The sequence below is a fragment of the Tribolium castaneum genome, chromosome 5 (assembly GCF_031307605.1).
Source record: "Tribolium castaneum strain GA2 chromosome 5, icTriCast1.1, whole genome shotgun sequence".
Taxonomy (NCBI): Eukaryota; Metazoa; Arthropoda; class Insecta; order Coleoptera; family Tenebrionidae; genus Tribolium; species Tribolium castaneum.
In genome coordinates this window covers 15222909-15240346 of record NC_087398.1, presented here as the reverse complement: position 1 = coordinate 15240346, position 17438 = coordinate 15222909, and the positions used below count along the sequence as shown (strand labels likewise).

At 29.2% G+C, this 17438-nt stretch overlaps 3 protein-coding genes across 6 annotated transcripts; 1 reads left to right on the top strand and 2 right to left on the bottom strand.

The window, feature by feature from the left end:
• Positions 1-20: 20 nt before the first annotated feature.
• LOC658617 (peroxisome biogenesis factor 2) lies at positions 21-9338 on the top strand. Of its 2 annotated transcripts, XM_964993.4 has the most exons (7): positions 21-282; positions 331-747; positions 1257-1466; positions 6199-6254; positions 6303-6463; positions 6511-6647; positions 9095-9338. In XM_964993.4, the coding sequence occupies exons 1-7, from the start codon at positions 172-174 to the stop codon at positions 9230-9232; spliced, it is 1230 nt and encodes a 409-aa protein (XP_970086.2). In that variant the 5' UTR covers positions 21-171; the 3' UTR covers positions 9233-9338. The 2 variants fall into 2 exon arrangements, with proteins under 2 accessions (XP_970086.2, XP_064212955.1); XM_064356885.1 differs by lacking the exon at positions 9095-9338 and having other exon boundaries at positions 6511-7415.
• Positions 3098-6277, bottom strand: LOC100141930 (osteopetrosis-associated transmembrane protein 1). 2 transcript variants are annotated; one of them, XM_001807235.4, is made up of 7 exons: positions 6153-6275; positions 5924-6103; positions 5691-5868; positions 5528-5642; positions 5254-5480; positions 3248-3410; positions 3098-3196 (listed from the first exon to the last, which is right to left on the bottom strand). In XM_001807235.4, the coding sequence occupies exons 2-7, from the start codon at positions 5959-5961 to the stop codon at positions 3153-3155; spliced, it is 765 nt and encodes a 254-aa protein (XP_001807287.1). In that variant the 5' UTR covers positions 5962-6103; positions 6153-6275; the 3' UTR covers positions 3098-3152. The 2 variants fall into 2 exon arrangements, with proteins under 2 accessions (XP_001807287.1, XP_008194760.1); XM_008196538.3 differs by lacking the exons at positions 3098-3196; positions 5254-5480 and having other exon boundaries at positions 3270-3410; positions 6153-6277.
• Positions 9328-15958, bottom strand: LOC658542 (1-acyl-sn-glycerol-3-phosphate acyltransferase delta). Of its 2 annotated transcripts, none has more exons than XM_964924.4 (6): positions 15649-15958; positions 15173-15375; positions 14950-15122; positions 14738-14899; positions 9708-10266; positions 9328-9657 (listed from the first exon to the last, which is right to left on the bottom strand). In XM_964924.4, the coding sequence occupies exons 2-6, from the start codon at positions 15348-15350 to the stop codon at positions 9569-9571; spliced, it is 1161 nt and encodes a 386-aa protein (XP_970017.1). In that variant the 5' UTR covers positions 15351-15375; positions 15649-15958; the 3' UTR covers positions 9328-9568. The 2 variants fall into 2 exon arrangements, with proteins under 2 accessions (XP_970017.1, XP_008194730.1); XM_008196508.3 differs by lacking the exon at positions 15649-15958 and adding an exon at positions 15460-15590.
• Between the last annotated feature and the right edge of the window lie 1480 nt (positions 15959-17438).

Here is a 17438-nt window from a genome sequence, read left to right as displayed (position 1 = left end):
CAAATACGTCACCCGTGACGTCGCTGCCAACATAACAACCCGAAAAGTTCCACAAATTCTGAGGTTATGATCATTATGAAATAATTAAAAAACAACAAATAGTGCCAAAAATACAAATAGTTGCAATAAATCAACATTCCAAACGCTCAATTTGTCTAAAACTTGTGCAAAATGTCCAACGATAAGTTACTGAGAGTCACCCAAATGAACGCAATTTTCCTTGATAATGAAATCTACAAAGCCCTTATGCGAATTCTTCACGAGACTAGCCGTTTCTTACCCGTAAGTGCCCCCTTGTTAAGGTTTGGTTGCCTGAAAGTGTAATTTTAGCCTGGTTATATAGCCCCCATTGAACCTGAGTTGGGCCTAATTGTGCGTTTAGCGCTTCTGAAAAATTCAGTCTGTCGCAATGAGAGCACTTTTGGGCAACAACTTTTATCAATAAAGTACAGCAACATGTCGAATTTCAAGAAAATTCTTTACTTGTTTGGGAACTGTTTTGATTACGTTAAACATCGTCTCGAGTTCTGGAAGCCCTCGCATAAGGTTAACACGTTTATGTTTAAGATACACATGGTTTTAGTTTTATTGAATTTTATCAATATGTCCATATTTCTACGACGTGGGGTTAAACCGTTATTGATAGAAAGGTGTTTGGGTTTGAACCAAGAGTACTCAACCAAAACTGCTCCAAGGCATTTTGAAGCGAAATATTTATCTAGAGAATTACTTTGGAATGGATTTATCGTAAGAATTCTTTCAATTTAATTTATTTTTCCGTTGATTGTTTAGATAACCATAGTAATTATAATTATACAGGGTGTCTCACATAACTTTACGAGGCCTGCGCCAAATGTATACATACGCACCCAAATATTCAAGAGTCACAAAACACTAGATACAAAAAATTCACATTTGATTATTTATTTTGTGGAAACCCGTGACAGTAATCTGTTTATCTTAATCACTAATTGACTAAAAACGTAATTTTTTGAAGGAGTGAACAAACAAGAAAAAACAATCCAGTTTTTCAAAATTTGTAATCGAGTTCGTATATCGGAATATGTGTTGTAGGTGGCATTTTAGAGGCGCAGGTCGCGTAAAATTATGTGAAACATCCTGTATTATTTGTCTGAGATTAGGCAATCAACTGTGCAATTTTGGAATATTTTACTTTTTTTAACGAATCAAGAACAATGAACGGAAAAATTGGTGCAATGATTAATCGCTTGTTGGTGCATCAAGTACTTTTCCAGGATGTTCTTATTCATATAATCCCACTAATTAATTACCACAAAATTAAGAGAACAATGAGGCACTTTAATCCATTCCACAAAAAACCTACTTATGTTGTCCTCAATTCGCGTACCATGACCATGCATTCCAAGTGTGCACATTGTGGGGAAAATCCTATTTTGCCTCATCATATGGGATGTGCCCATGTATTTTGTTACGTGTGTTTAAAGGTATAGTCCATATTTTTTTGTAGTCAAATTCAAATGTCAAAGAGCCGTCGGGTTGGCATTAGCGAAAACATTAATATTTTGAATTAAGGTTGGCGTAATTTTTTAACTGTCAAATTCAATTTAAAAATCTGTCCAAATTTCAAGTTGTTTTACATTAATTACAACACGTACAATGCACCGAGTTATTTTGTAGATTAACGACTTAAAATTTTATGGTCTGCATAACCCAACCGACCATTTACACTAAGTACAAAAAAACTAAAGATTTGTAAAAATTTTCAGATTTGCATATTAGCTGTTTCAAAACTATAGAAATGCGAACGTCGCATTTTGCATTTTAAACGATTTTTTTTTATAAAAATGTCGAATAGTGTTATTAATTATTAAATCTCTCATTGAAACTAGAAATTATATTAGCTATATCCCATTTCAGTTCATAATAGAATTGCAACAGCGATTTGAATTTTTTGGAGTGAAATTGAGTTAAATTGAGAGTTTCTGTATAAAAAAATCTGTGTTAAACTGAATCCTAACGACAAATTTTGAGCCAAGAAAACCCACCAGAAACTCAATTTGTGTTCCATTTTACTCAAAAAAAATGCAATTGCGTTGTTGCAAAATTCTACTAGGAACTAATATGGGATATAAAAGCTTAACAGGTGTAAACAAATTTTATATAAAAAAAACTGGTAGGTGAAGGTGGCTCATACCAACATGACAACGCTTTGACAAGTATTAAAAAAGAATGAAGTTTATACAGGGTGATTGTTCAAAAACGGCAGGCGCTGTAGAATTTTTATTTATGTGTCGATTTTAAAAGTTAAAAAACTAAACTAAATCGCTTTTAATCTAGTATAAGCAGATGCTTTTAAATTTTTCTGTCATAGAATTTGTTGGGTTATATTCAACTTTTTATTTTAAATTGGTATGGTTATGAATATAATAAATTAGCTAGTCTTTTAAGAATGTGTTATATTTTACTTTTACTAAAAATTGTTTAAAAACAATACTTAGTTGAAAAAAAAATCTAGTTGCATGGTGTCATAAAAGATATTGACGTTAAAAATAATCTTGTTCCAAGTACTTTTTCTTTAAAATGAATTATTTTAATTTAAAATATTGTCAATATTTTCTTCTATTTGCTGCTTTTTGAAATAATAACATTGACATTTCTTATTTGATACCAAACAACTAGATTTTATTAACTTTTATATTCTTTTCCAACTTTGACAATTTTTCCATTTTTTTGATAAAAGTAGAACACATTGCACTTGTTTGTACCAAAAAAATTTAATGTGCCTTCCAAATTACAAAAAAAAAATATTGGTTTCAATTTAAAATAAGAAAGTTAAATGTAGTCCAAGATATATCATGACATTTGGAAAAATAAAATAAAAACATCAGTTTATACCACATTAAAAGCCATTTAGATACTTAATTTTTTATTTTTAAAATACGGCAATTAATAAAAATTGTACAGCACCCGCAGTTTTTCTAAAAATCGCCAGGTCTTATTAAATTCTTTTTAGGGTAATCAGACCGCGGATTCGAAATACGAGTGTCCAATTTGTGAACATCGAAATCCCAACGTTTTGTGTGATAAGGTTTCTGTGATAAGTTAAAAATAAATATGTTATTAGAAAACTTGTTTATTGTAAATATTTTAATAAAAAACATCACATTGTTTTATGACTGGCTGTTGTGGCTTAACGATTCTGCAAATCGGGTCTCTACAAAAAAAAGTTAAATATTTTTGGAACCTTTTTGTTTTCCTAAATTACGTTGCATTATTGTTGGTGTCTTCTTCACTGAAGAAAATTGTGCAATTACGTAAAAGAGTAAAGTTACTATAAGAACTGTAATTGCCGATGCTAAAAAAATGTGTTCATCGTGTCTGCGATATTTGCAGCATTTTTGACTCCAGAATTGTCTGGTATTATTTATCTGAAAATAAAATAAAGCTTTTACTGGATCTTTGCAACTTAAATGTTGTAATTAACAGGACGACATTTTGTGACTTATTGAATACGAGTGTAAAACACGCTTTGGATTTTTTAAAAATTTTTTAGACGCTGGTAAAAGTAAAAATAATTTTACTGACTTTAATTTTTTAACGAAATTTTGATAAAAAAAACCCAATTAAACCGAGTGAAACAAACTAAATAATATCAATTTCGATCTAATTTTGATTAGATAATCAATCAAATATAATAAAAAAAGCCAAAAGTAACAACATGCTCGGTTTAATATTAGATATAATTTTCACTTGTTTCTAACAAAATTCTATGTATCAGGTAACTGTGTCACAAAAATCTATGCAAAGAAGTACCAATGTTTTATAGAGAAATTAGATTTTTATAAAAAAAAACCTTGATTAATTTGAATAGAAATAATCAATTCGACATCACCATCAAGATTCATAAAGATTTTGGAAGAGATTACAACAAAAGATATGCAAAAACGCAGCTTTATAATTACCAAAAAAATAATAAGCAAGCTGTTACATTTTATTTGTGTAAAAGTGAAGTCAAGATTTAATTGGCAAACCGACAGTCTGTGGTCAAAATGTCATCTGACATAATATGACGCCCTCTACCTTTTATTTTAAAACATCAAAGAGCTGCGTTACAAAATTTATGAAACATTATTATACAGCGTGTTAGGGGATGGTTTATCAAAAATTTAAAGGTAGATACAAAATGGCAAAATAATCGATTAAGCAAAATTTATGTAAATCAAAAATGCATAGTTTTCCCAACAAAATCGTTCTGGAATTAAAGTCCCAAATTTTGAGAACCACTGAACTATAATTATAAAAATTTGCTTAAATTTTAATATTATTGACAAAACAGAGGTAAAGTAACTTCTTGTTCCACTACGTTATTCTTCTATTTCAATTTGTGTTTTGTTATTAAATTTTATAAAAAAAAATTTTTTGCCAGGACCGGGATTCGAACCCCACACACAATTTTGAAAAATTTCCAAATTGCCCAAGCACCACCATCTCCATTTTGTTTGAAAAAAATTAACTGCTAATAAACTACCATAAACCACACAGTGGCTCTCAACAGGTGGGTTAATAAAAAATTCTGAAGAAAGTACGCACTTTTTGGAAAAATGATATAAGAGTTTTTAAGTCATCTGATTATAACAAATTCACAGACGAAATATTGCTAAGCCTAACACCCTCTATAGGGTGAGATTAAAGTAACGCATAAAATTCATATTTTTGAAAAAAATCCTTAAACAGGTCGATTTAATTTTTGTAAATGCTACATTCTGATACCATTTGTAACGTTTGTGGCATCACTGGTTTCTGAATAATGACGCTATTTATAATGTTTTTAAATGACAACTGATATTTTTGGTTACTGTTTTGATAGTATATTAGCTGTTTCAAAACTATAAAAACACCTACGTCGCATTTTACCGATTTATTTTTTAAATAAGATTGATAAAAATAGTTATTAATGATTACTATTGATTAGAACTGTCATTGAAACTATTAATTGTATTAGGTATTAATTTTGAGAGAAAATGCGACGTTGGTATTTTTATAATTTTGAACAGCTAATTCTCTTTTATGTTCCACGTAATTATAAAAAATATATTTGAAAAGATCAAGAAATAAAAATAAAAAAAACTTCTTGATATTTACACATAAAAAGTTTTATTTTTTTATTGTTGCCTTATTTTATAAAGGACGTTTTTGCTTATTGTGAAAAATTACAAGAAGAATATGAATTTAATGCGTTACTTTAAACTCACTGTATTATTAAATACTCACTAAATCGACCATATCCATGCATCCCCCAATTTTCTCGTTTTCATTACTGATGCTGTGATAGTAACTATTTAAATCTAAATAATCGTCTATACAAGTCGGGCACAATGTCGTATCATTAATATCAGTTCCATTGATACACTGCATAAAATTATCATAATATTTGTTGAAAGCTATGGTTTCAAGTGATTTATTTGGTGTTAATTTTCCATCAACAACTTGGAAACATTCTTAAAAATTACAAGTTATAAAATTTAACTCGGAAATAATGACTCACCGTAACATTTGGCGTTATTCCACAAATTGTAACTGTTGATGTACGAAGTTTGGACAATTCCTAACCTATCTAAATTTACGAATCTATCAATGCAGTACGTTCCATTGTCTGGAACCTAAATAAGTGTCTAGGCCTATTTTACTAAAAAATCAAACAACTTTACCTCTTTCATACCGTTGTAACTATCCACTATTTGTATATAAGCGTTAACACAATTTTCACAGAATGTTACTGGTCTGGAATTTTGGATTGCACAAGAACTGAACTCTGCTGTAGCACTTGCAAACTGTTCTTTGAGTTCAGTACAGTTTGTGTCTGCTTTTGATGAGTCCAGGATGCTTCTAAACTCCCACAGATTAGTTCAAATGCTTAAATTTAAGACAATAAAATACTTACAGAAGCGTAAAAAACACGGAAATTTGAAAATTCCACATTTGTACTACGACTGTTGCTCACATATTACTAAACTGATACGATATGTACGTGATAACATAAAAAAATCCCCGTATTTATTAGTTTTGTTTAAATTACGAACTATACTTAACCTTACATATTTGTGATCTGTCGCAGTGACAGCTAAAATCACTACCAATCACTACTATTTAAAAACAATAACATAACCTACAAAGCGAAATGTCCAGCAAAACATGGATCCTCCCGAAATTTTACAGAAAAAGCTGTATTTCCTCCTCGAGCAGTTGCAAAACATGGCCAGGGACTTGCCCCCGTAAGTTATTTGATTTCTTTGCGTTATTATAAAGCAAGTTTTTTTTAGGAAATATCAAATGCGCCTTCCTTACGAATTATTGTCGAGTCTTGCGAATTGTTTATTAAACGATACTGTTTTCGAGATTGTGAAAGGTTTGCTGGAGATCCAGCATGTGACTGAGCAGCACTTGTACCAACAAAGACTTCAATTTATCAATAACCAGAAACGTAACACTATTTATTAATTAAAATAAGTATTTGACAATGATTTTCAGTAAAGGAACACGAAATACTAAACCGGTACATTGGCGATCCTGACAAGAAAGTTGAGGAACTTAGGAAATTGATGCTTACACAGAAAGACGAACTGAAACAATTTGATATGGGGCTGGTGATACAACTGGACCAAAAGGTAATAACATTCAATATATTATTTACATTTAAGCACAGTGAGCGCCAAAATTATGGAATAATCTTTTTAGAGCCGAAAATATTTTATTTTGGCAAAATGCACAATTCTCAACTTTTCACTTTTAAACTTATTCCAATTCAATAAAAATGACAACATCACATTTTGTCAAATTATTTTATTAAATAACGTTTATAAAAAAGTACTTAGGTTGTTGACTATTAGATCTGTCATTGCAGCTATAAATTACATCAGCTATTAATTTTTTTAAAGGCATGAATAATTTATAACAACCAACTTTGAGAGAAAATGCGGTGTTTCTATTTTTATTGAATTGGAATGGATATTATCTATCGACGTTTCCATAAATTATTTAATTGTCGAAAGTATTTACAGTATTTTTTTGACCACGAACTGAAATGGACTTCAAAGAGTTTGTTATAATTAATTAATTATAATAATAAAAAATTATTTACTCTATCCACTCCTCTGTAAGGACTACCACACCACAAAACATGTTTATTGGCAAAAGTCACAAGAGCGGTAACTTTTATGACTGATGTCACAGGTAAATGTTTCACTTTTCAAGCATAGAGTAAAAGTTCTGCTTTTGTGCCTTTACTTATAGCAATTTTTTACCAATGTGTCTCATGTTAAAATAAACAAAAAGCGGGGGTTCACTGCTATAGGAGAAGAGTACAACACGATGAAGTATAGAAATTATTATTTAAGAGTATTTTATAAACCTGAAATTTTCAAGATCGACGGTTTCTTGTGAAATACTAAAAGAGAAAGTGGAATACTAACATTGTTCGTTTTTTTTTTTTTTTGGAAAGAAGCAGCAAAATTTTAACACCTACTACGATCCTAGATTCATTTATAGACAGATTGTATAAAAAAAATAAATAATCAAAAATTGTCGATGGTAATAATTACTAATTACGCACAAGAGCTTTATCTTCCTGTTATTGCCTCATTTTGATTGTTTTTTAGTATTTTTTGTTTTTTATTGTGTTGTCATGTTAATTATTAAAAAATAGAAAAAAAGAACAAGTAATTTTATTATGGATAACTTTCGTATTTTTTTTTAATTTCGTCTATTTATCAGGAAGATATTAAAGAACTATCAAAATCAGTGAAAAAAATGTTGTCATTAAAAAAAGGACGTCATTAACTCATTGCCCTAAAACCAATAACACCATAAATTTGGTAACAATGTCAAAATATTGCATTTATAAATATACATTCGATTATTCTGTGATAAAACTGTTAAAATTTAAGGATTGTTAAATGTTGTTGCTTTAACAATAATCACTTAAATTTCCAGATTTGAGAATTTAATGTGTTAGATAAGATTTAATTGTAAGAAAAAGTTTTCGAGTTTTGAGTCCTTTCTGACTTTCAACTTTGTTGAAAATATTACAACAATTATAAACTGCCAGAGAAATAATTGTAAACAATAGCAGAAAAACTTCCAAGATTAATTAATTAAAAATAGGTGTACACATTTTTAATAGCAACATCGAATTCTACTAATAAAGATGCACCTAATTTCTGATTGTCTCTTTGCTTCACCTGACCAGGCTAATTTTTAACAATTTAAGATAATTCGCACTAAAGTGCAACAATAAACAAGACAAAACTAATGTTATTATAATAATGAATATCAACCAAAACATTACTTTGTATTGTCATCTCTTTTGAAATTACAGCGTAATATTTTAACCATAGATAAAGCATTAAAAATACATTGATCTCTATTTTTTATAAAAACGTTTTTTGTGGAATTATTAGTCTCAAAAATTACCCCAAAAAATATTTGCTCATTTTCCTGGATAATTATTTGACTAAATTCAATACTAATATTAAAAACAATTAAAAGAGTTACGTACGAGGGCATTGTGTACAAATTATTACAAGGGGTGCTAGAATGATGCTCATTAGTCGCCTGTGAATGTCTTATATAAAATCAGAAGTGAGGTTTTATAGAATTAATGACCAGCATTCGGACATCAAATATCCTTTATTTTTTAAGTTGCGATGATAAAAATGCAACATTTTTGTTACTTTTTGTGAATCTGACCGTTTTGACATTTATTGACAGCGGACCAGATTCAAAGTCAAAGTCGACTAGATGAGAATCATTTAAACACACTTTGTACTTTTAATTACTTACTTAATATATTAAGAAAAAACAAAGAACTGTTTGACTAATTTTGCAAATCTTCTAAATTTTGGGATCTGTTTAAAAGAAAAACGTACAACTGTTCAATTATTACGTAACATTTAATATTTTTGTATTTCCATTTCGACAATTAAAAGATCATAAAAACACGTTTAATTTAGATGAGAATTGTCTACTTTTTAAAGAGCACAGTGGTCAAAATCATTTTTAGTTTTAATAAACTTATTCCATAACTTTACCACTCATTGTATATTGGTCTTAACAGGTGGCCGATCAGCAACAAGTGCTGGAACAAGCCGGAGTGCCTGGATTTTATGTCACAAAAAACGCCGTCGAAATTAAGGTTCAAATGCATTTACTTGATTTTATGCTTAGGTTGAGCAAAATGACTCTACCGTCATAAAATCTCCAAAATAAAAAAGTATGGAACCAGGTGTGTTATTTTTATAGTTTCACATATTTTTTTGTTAACTCTGTATAATGGAAGTGTAACAGGAGGACAACAAAGAGTTTATTTATTTTTTCCTATTAACGTAACAAAAATTCTTAATAACTTAAATCCTATTGTTTATTTGTGAGTCTTTGAACCAACTTGACCTGGAGTTTTTAATATCTGCAAATTCTAAATATCAACATGTTGCGTTTGACGCTAAGTTTGAAAATGAACTCTGTGTTTGATTAAGCTTGGCACAGACAATGCAATGTCTAACATTTAAAATAATACTATTAAAAGCACTACTTATGCGACCTTCTTTGGAGTGTTTGTACCATAGGACGATCCTTTATCAATCTCAGACATCCCAATCGTTTTGTCCAACAACAAGTAGACTAAAAATTCCAAACTCAATTCTATAAATAACCCGCTTTTGCATACTTACAAGCTCCGATGATGCTGGCACCGATCGAAAAATAGAGCAACTCTCCGCTAAACAACAACTTAATTAAATAATACACCATGGGACAACAGATTAAAGCAACCCAAACTGCGATATTTATAACTGAATTAAACCTTCGTTCCACTTCGAACGGTTCAACTCGGGGAATTCCCGAAGTGGCAAAGAAATCCCCCGTTTTCACAAACGAATCTCTCAGCTTGTCCTTTCGCACAAACATCTCTCTGAGGAAGTCCTCTTGTTCGCGTTCGGTTTGTGGCAAGTTTTCCAAAGGAATACGTTTCATGTACATGTGAGCCGTTACAGAACGCCCAAGTAACATGTTTCTAATGGTTGGTTTGTACGGATCGTTCTCGTTAAAGCAAATCTCAATGTCGTAAACTGCTGGCACTTTGCCCTTCATTGAAGGGAGGCTAGCTGTGAAGCCCTTGGTTCGTGGAAGAAGGTGGTGCTTTAGTTCGGGGAGATTCTTTTGGCGGGCGAATTCGAGGGAGATCTTGTGCTTTGTTGGCGTAAAACGGGTGCCTTCCGGGAAGAGCAACAACTGAAAGAGCACCACAATAATTTTTGGTTTATTTTTAAACATAAAAGCCTTTCCCCTTACAAAAATGACAATGTTAATGAAACCATATACGAGTACGGTGTAGTCTCAAATATCCGGCCCCTTGATAATAATTATGATAAACACTAAATAAGTACAAGTGTATTTTGAAATACCTTCTAAAAGAAAGATGAAAACACAGAATAATAAAACGAATTACGTATACAAGTAATAACTAATAACTGAGATCAGCTGATTTTGGTTAAGTTCTTTTTTATTGTTTATCTAACTGAGTCAATCGGTAGTCATGACTTAATTTGGTGCATCAAAAAACGAAAGTATAATTTTTTGGTATAAAACGTTTTAAATGTTTTAAAATAAGCCAATGTGAACTAATTTGTCTGTTTTGAAAAAGTATTCCAAACTTTGTCATGACAAATTTTCTTAAATCTTTTTATTGTTTTGGTAAGTTATTTGTTAAATTTAATAAATCTATGAAAAAAAAATTGAAATTTTCTTTGTTCGTTTGGCACATTTTTTTAATTTGTAACTTTTTCGTTGAAAAAGAATCATAGATGTAGAGACAATCTTATGACATAAAAATCCGTGTTTAAATTTCGCGGTAATTCCATTTTCTTTGAAAAAAAAAGGAAATATTTCTACTCTGTTTTTCGATAAAAACGATTTATCTTTACCTTATTTTGAAAAATTTCATAAAAATAAATTTTCCCAAACAAATTTTGTTAGGCAAAAAACTCCGAATTCTAAAAGTTTTTACGTGTGCAAAACGTCCTAAAGTATACAACAAACGAACATAAGGCATTTAAAACGTTCTAGATCCATTTAAATAAGATTTTTGAGATTGGAAAAATTATATTTGTTTTCAACTTATTATCACAAACTAGTTAAAAAAAAGTTAGGTAATGAAAAACTAAAATAGATAAATAAATTGTGAAATGCATAAATCGGATTGTAAAAGTATAAAAACAGATAATCGAAATCGAAAGTGACAAATCTGATTTTTCATGAAAAATTATACGGATCACCGAAAAGTGAAGTCGAAGTTCTACTTCGATTACTATTGTACTACTGTACTATTTTTCAAAACCTTTGTTATTAAATGAATCGGTCATTAAAAAATGAACCGAAATTCAAATATGTAATTTTATAAGGGTACAAATTAAATGCACAGTATTTTATTTAAACGACAAGTATTTTTGCACAGTAAAATAATAAATGCACAGTAAAAATAATAATTGCACAATAAAAATGAAGGATACAAAGTAAAAAATAATAAATGCACAGTAAATAATAGCATCGCAAAACTAGACAATGTAGAATTCCACATTTAGAGTTTTACGTTTTCGAGTTTAATCGTTCGAGGGGTATGTTTTCTTGTAGTTCGCTGGGGCGAAACTAGCTACTGAACGTTTACTATTTAAATTGTGCAAACTGTAACTAAATACTGTGCATACACGATTTTTTTACTAGGCAAATTTTAATAAAATACTGTGTGGTTTACTTGTCACTTAAATTTTTTACTGGGCAAAAATTAATTAAATACCGATCATTTATTATTTTTAATTTGCAAAAATTAATTAAATACTGTTTATTTATTATTTTTTACTGATCGAAATCGAATTTATTACTGATCGTTTTATTACTACCCATTTTATAAGAAATACAAAAAACTTAACATGTTTTATTAGAAAACTTATATTCTTACAATCCCATATGAACTGTTATGTTAAAGTATAGGAATGGATTACAAAATCTGAAACAAGGATACTTTTGCCAAATTTTTCCAAAGCGCAATTTTCCCAAATTAACTAGTTGGGCTTTTTCTCGAATGACCGATTCAAATGTAGCTATTTTAGTTATTCTCAAATTTGCATCACTAATCACGTAAAATAAAAAATAGATCCCATCTTTGCCCCGTACTCTATTAAACTCAAAATTTCTATCACCAAAGAATTTTGAAGAAAATTTATCTATACACCACAAATAAACTAGAAAATTTAAAATAGATATCATTTTAAATCCAAATTGGTATAATTAGAAGCGCAGCTAGAAGCATTTTTACTTTCTTTTGGTTTCAAAAGAAATAAAAAGTATAAATACGTATCTCGAAAAGGTGGTAAAGGGAAATTTTATTAAACTCCCTTAGAACAACTAGACTAATTCAAAATTTAACAATAAAAAATGTAGCTTTTTACATATTTAAAATAATAAAGTTGATACTGACTTCCAGTCTTAAAAATATCTTCTAATTATCAAAAGTGGTTTAAGTTTCTTTATGCAATGTAAAAACATACTTGTGAAAAGATAAAAAGATTATTTTATGACAATAAGACAAATTCTTTTGCTGCTGAGGGATCGATAAATAGAAGTCTCTAAAAGTCCGGGAATTAATGTAAAATTTTATGAAAATAAGTATTATGTATTAAAATATTTCTTACTAACGAAGAAATTTTTTTCTTTAGAATTACAAAAAAGGTTTATCAATCAGTAAACATTATTTAATTTTAATTTGACAATAAAATTAAGAATGGTTCTATATTTTTCAAATATTTATTTTATAATTATGTATTATAATTATAACACATTCAGACATTGTACATTGTTTAAATACGCATTTACATACTCGTAAAAAACGTTTAACGAAAATGTGTGGCCTTTGTGGCCGTGATAAAAAACAAATAAACCAAATTGCATACTTTATGTAATCTTAAATGACATTTAGTAAGTTTATAATTATTCACGTAGCTAGTCATTTTCTTCGTAATATCCCGTCAGTATACGTAACTATTTTATTGTTTCATAGTCTTAAAAAAACGAATTTATTTTTCTACGATAATATTCATTACCGTAAATTACGAATACATACATTTAAATTAATTACTGTAAACTTCATAGATAAAAATGTATAAACTTCAAACTTTCAATTAGATATGAAAAAAATATTGCTTTGATAATCAATTAAATATGGAAGCGCGTGCTTACTTATTTTCTTATCACACATTGAAAAAAATTAACAAATTGGGGAGCAATGACTTATCATTTATCAAACACTTTACAATATCCTTGAACAAACATAACACAGAAAAAACAGTGGAAATTCTGAAACGGATTTACTATTCAAATTTATCGATACATTATTTATCGTTGCTTAAAATAAACTTACAAATCGAAGATCTGACATTTCTAGTGTGTTATTTTTAAGTAAACTTAATTCATTTTCAACCATTGTTGCTTTGATGTCAACATCGATTTCAATTTTTATCACAAGTTAACAACAAACCTGAAACTTGATAACAGGTACGAAAATATTGATTTTGCCTGAGTCAAGTCTATGGAGAACTAAATATTAGGAAGCGAAAATAACTTGACGTTCTGTACCAAGATTAAATTAAAAAAATATAGAGGGTGATAAATGGTAATTCTAATTAAACACACATTTTATTGCATTTTTGAATATGCCTTCTCTATTAGTGTTTTTGAAATACCATTCAAAACGGATTTTACTTCGTAATTTTCATCGTTAATCAAGTAGGCGGTGTAAAATGGTCAGCAATTGTCAAACTTCAACATTTTATTTAGTTTTTAGTTGATTCATTATCGAATAAGCAATAAAACAATAATATTTAATTATGGCTTATTATAACTTATGAATTATTTAAAGAAACACAGTCAGCCTACCATAAAGTTTTGGATTTCTTGAATGAAAATGGTAGACAAATTGAACATTTCAATTAATTAAAAGCAATCGTATTTTCGAAAATTTATTCGATTAAAATAAAAAATAAAAATAGTAAGCTAAAATTCGTTTTTTGCAAAAACTGTAAAAGGTAGATATAAAAATGTTGCTAAAAGGCTCCATAAAAATCGATAGTCTTTTGATTGTCGTTGAAAAATAGTCAAAAAAAAACTGTGCTATAACCATTTTTTAATGATCATTTTAAAAAAATCATAATAGCCTTGCAATTGGACAGTTGACAATTTTGAAAATTCTAGAATATTCTTTGTATACAAAATTTAAGAGCTCTAGCTACATTTAAAGTAAGAAAATTTCTAATGTAGGCCCTCAAAGAATCAGCCTGTAGTAGGCAAAATTAAGTTTATTGGAAATAAATCTGACTTCATTTTCATGCTAATTAATCACCTGTAGTATTCTATCGATTTTTTGCATTACCTTTACCACTATATTTCGAATTTAAGGCTGTCTACTGTATCGCATTTTTATTTCATTTAATAACCTAGCTTTTAATTTGATTCAAATTTTCCCCAGCCTACTGCGCACATGGCCTACACATGCCAAAAGATTTTGGTCAAGTAATAGACAATACTAGAAACAGTATTATGACTTTATGTAAATTGTTACCATGTTTTTATGCATGCAGAAGTATTGATTAATTGTAATGTGATAAGAGTGAATTATGCTATTTTTATCACAAGCAAATAAAAAAATACTCACCCACATTGGATCAGGATGTTCCGCTAATTCCGTAACTTGCGTATCTATCACTTTCTTATCTTTGTCAAATGACCTTTCCAAAAATACAAACTCTGAACATTTCCACCCCCAACCTAACACTGGTATATACTGTACAACTTTTTTTGCATAAGCTTTACAATTCTGAAAGAAATAAATTAATTTCGATAAAGTAAAAATGTGAAATTTCTTACCCCTAACATGTGTAACCTATCACAAATCATCCACCCCACTAACCAATCAATCTCATAAGTGTGATTCATGACACAATAAGCGTGTTCTTTGCCATAATATTTATCAAACTCTTCTCTATCTATGTAAAATTTAATGTGAGAACCTGACCACCAATCGCCCAAAAAAACCAATTCTATAAAAAAATGCAGGTAAAAGGTGCGTTAATAAATAAATCGCACTTACGTGAATAAATGGTGAAACAAAAATACCAATTCAACTTCCTGTAAAGCCTTCTGTTGAAGGGCCTCAACGTGAGGTAAAAGAAGCATTGTATGAGATTAACAATCACCCCAGAAGTGAAGAAGGTGATGGCAAAACATAAATGTATGATTCTTGACTGTTTTAGTTTCAAAATATTCATCTTTGTGTAATTATTCAACTAAAACCTGGAACAATTAAACAGATTTTCGTGCACTTAATTACACAAACAAGCTACTTATATCTAAGTGGAAAAGATAAAACGACAGTACCTGGCAATGTAATTGTCCGATTAATTCTATTATTTTGAATAAACTGAACACTGAATTCTTTAACCTTGACAAGAGTGAGGTTAACATCTCCAAGCCAATTAAACAAATTCCAACAAAACGAAAATTCTAAACTACGTTTGATATCAAAACAGGTTAACAGAAATGAATTATTTAAACAATTCCACTCACCTTAATGCACCTCACTTCTATTGTTTTGTCTTAAAAATTATCGCCTGAATTATTTTAAATACAGTTTTGCATTACTGAATAATTTCTCGCAGCTTATGCTCGCTACAAAGTTCAAGAACATGACGAATTGACAAAATTGGGTCAACTTGTGTAGAACGGGTTTGTGCCCTTATGGCATTGTCCACCATCTTGGATTTAACCTCTAACCTTTATCTTTTTATAGAACAATCGAATTATTTTATTTCCGTGTTATCAATGTTATCATTTCAATGATTAGATAATTGAGATAACAAAGTATGTACCCAACAAAGTCAATTGTTGGCATTGTCAATAAAAGTAAAGTGCAACAGGAAGTGTTTGCTAAGAGTGCGTCTACACTATTAATATTAAATAATATGTAATTGGTGATTGAAATAAATATCTAAATTTTGTTTTTATTAATCTAAGATTTGGACAGTGACTTCGATGTGCGATATCAATCAATGACTTATTATTTATTGTATTATGTTCCAAAATTAAAAAAAAATTGTTCAGGATAATTACATGTTTTTTGTATAAACTGGGCCTAATAAATAAATATAAAAAATGGGTCAATCACCAAAGAAACAAGGTAGTTCGGCAAATTACTATCAACCGTGTATTGTTGGTTATCTACACAGTTTAATTTATAACTGGTTTCATTAAATCATTATAATTAAATGAATTAAACCGCTTAATCAGTACTTATTGTTATTTAAACATTACTTACACAAATTGAAACATTCTTTAGCGGACAGCTTGTATTTACATTTATTATATTTACTATCGAATAAAAAGAGCAAAAATGTGTTCTTTCTACTTTTCGAGATATGTGAAAAATGAAAAAAATTAAAAAATTCTGTAATGCCTTTAAGAGTAATTAAATTATTACCAAACCACATTTTTCCAGTTGAAAGCTGTCGCTTCACGACGGGAAATGGATTATATTGTACCAATTAGAAGCCTCCTGGGTGGTTTTGTTTTGTACAAAAATAAACAAAATTTATGCAGGGAAATTGAAGAAATATAATATCATAATAAAGTTTCACAGTATTATTTTGAATTAAAACGTAATTAGAGCACAATGTTTGTTTTGGTATCCGAATTTAAAATAGATATGTTTACGAGCACAAAAACATTATAATTACAAAAAAGCCAAATAAAGGAATATTTATGTCGTGCTCTGCTACACTACATTAATAGTTTTAATGAATAAGATTGTGTTATTTTGTGAAAATCGTTAGAGAAAAAAAGCCATAATCTCATTTTATATTATAATGTTCTTCCTTGGGAAATAATTTGCACTTATATAAAATCTTACACAGGATATATCAAACCGTATAAGGAAAACAAACAAGAAATAAATTTCTTACAGATCCTGAACCGGAATGGTGAAATGGAGGAAGATAATGCAATAAAAAATAAACTTTCATTATTTTATTATTTAACAAGAAGAAAACGACCACTTATACGCTCTTGATTTAGATTAAAATATACCTTTATTATTTCGAGGAAAAGGAAACATTTGCCGCAAATATAAATTTTACATTATATAACGCCGATAATTTCGTTTTCGGGCGCAATGGAGCGGAATAATAATAAGACAATCGTTACTTTTTAATTAAAAATGAGCAAACTAGTACATCCAGGTATATGGGATCAAGTTTTTGTTCACATGGGATCAAGCAATCGATTTGCTAACATTGCAGCAACCTTATTGTTGTTAGATAAAAACAAGAAAATTTCTCTTATAACATTAACAAATAATTGCA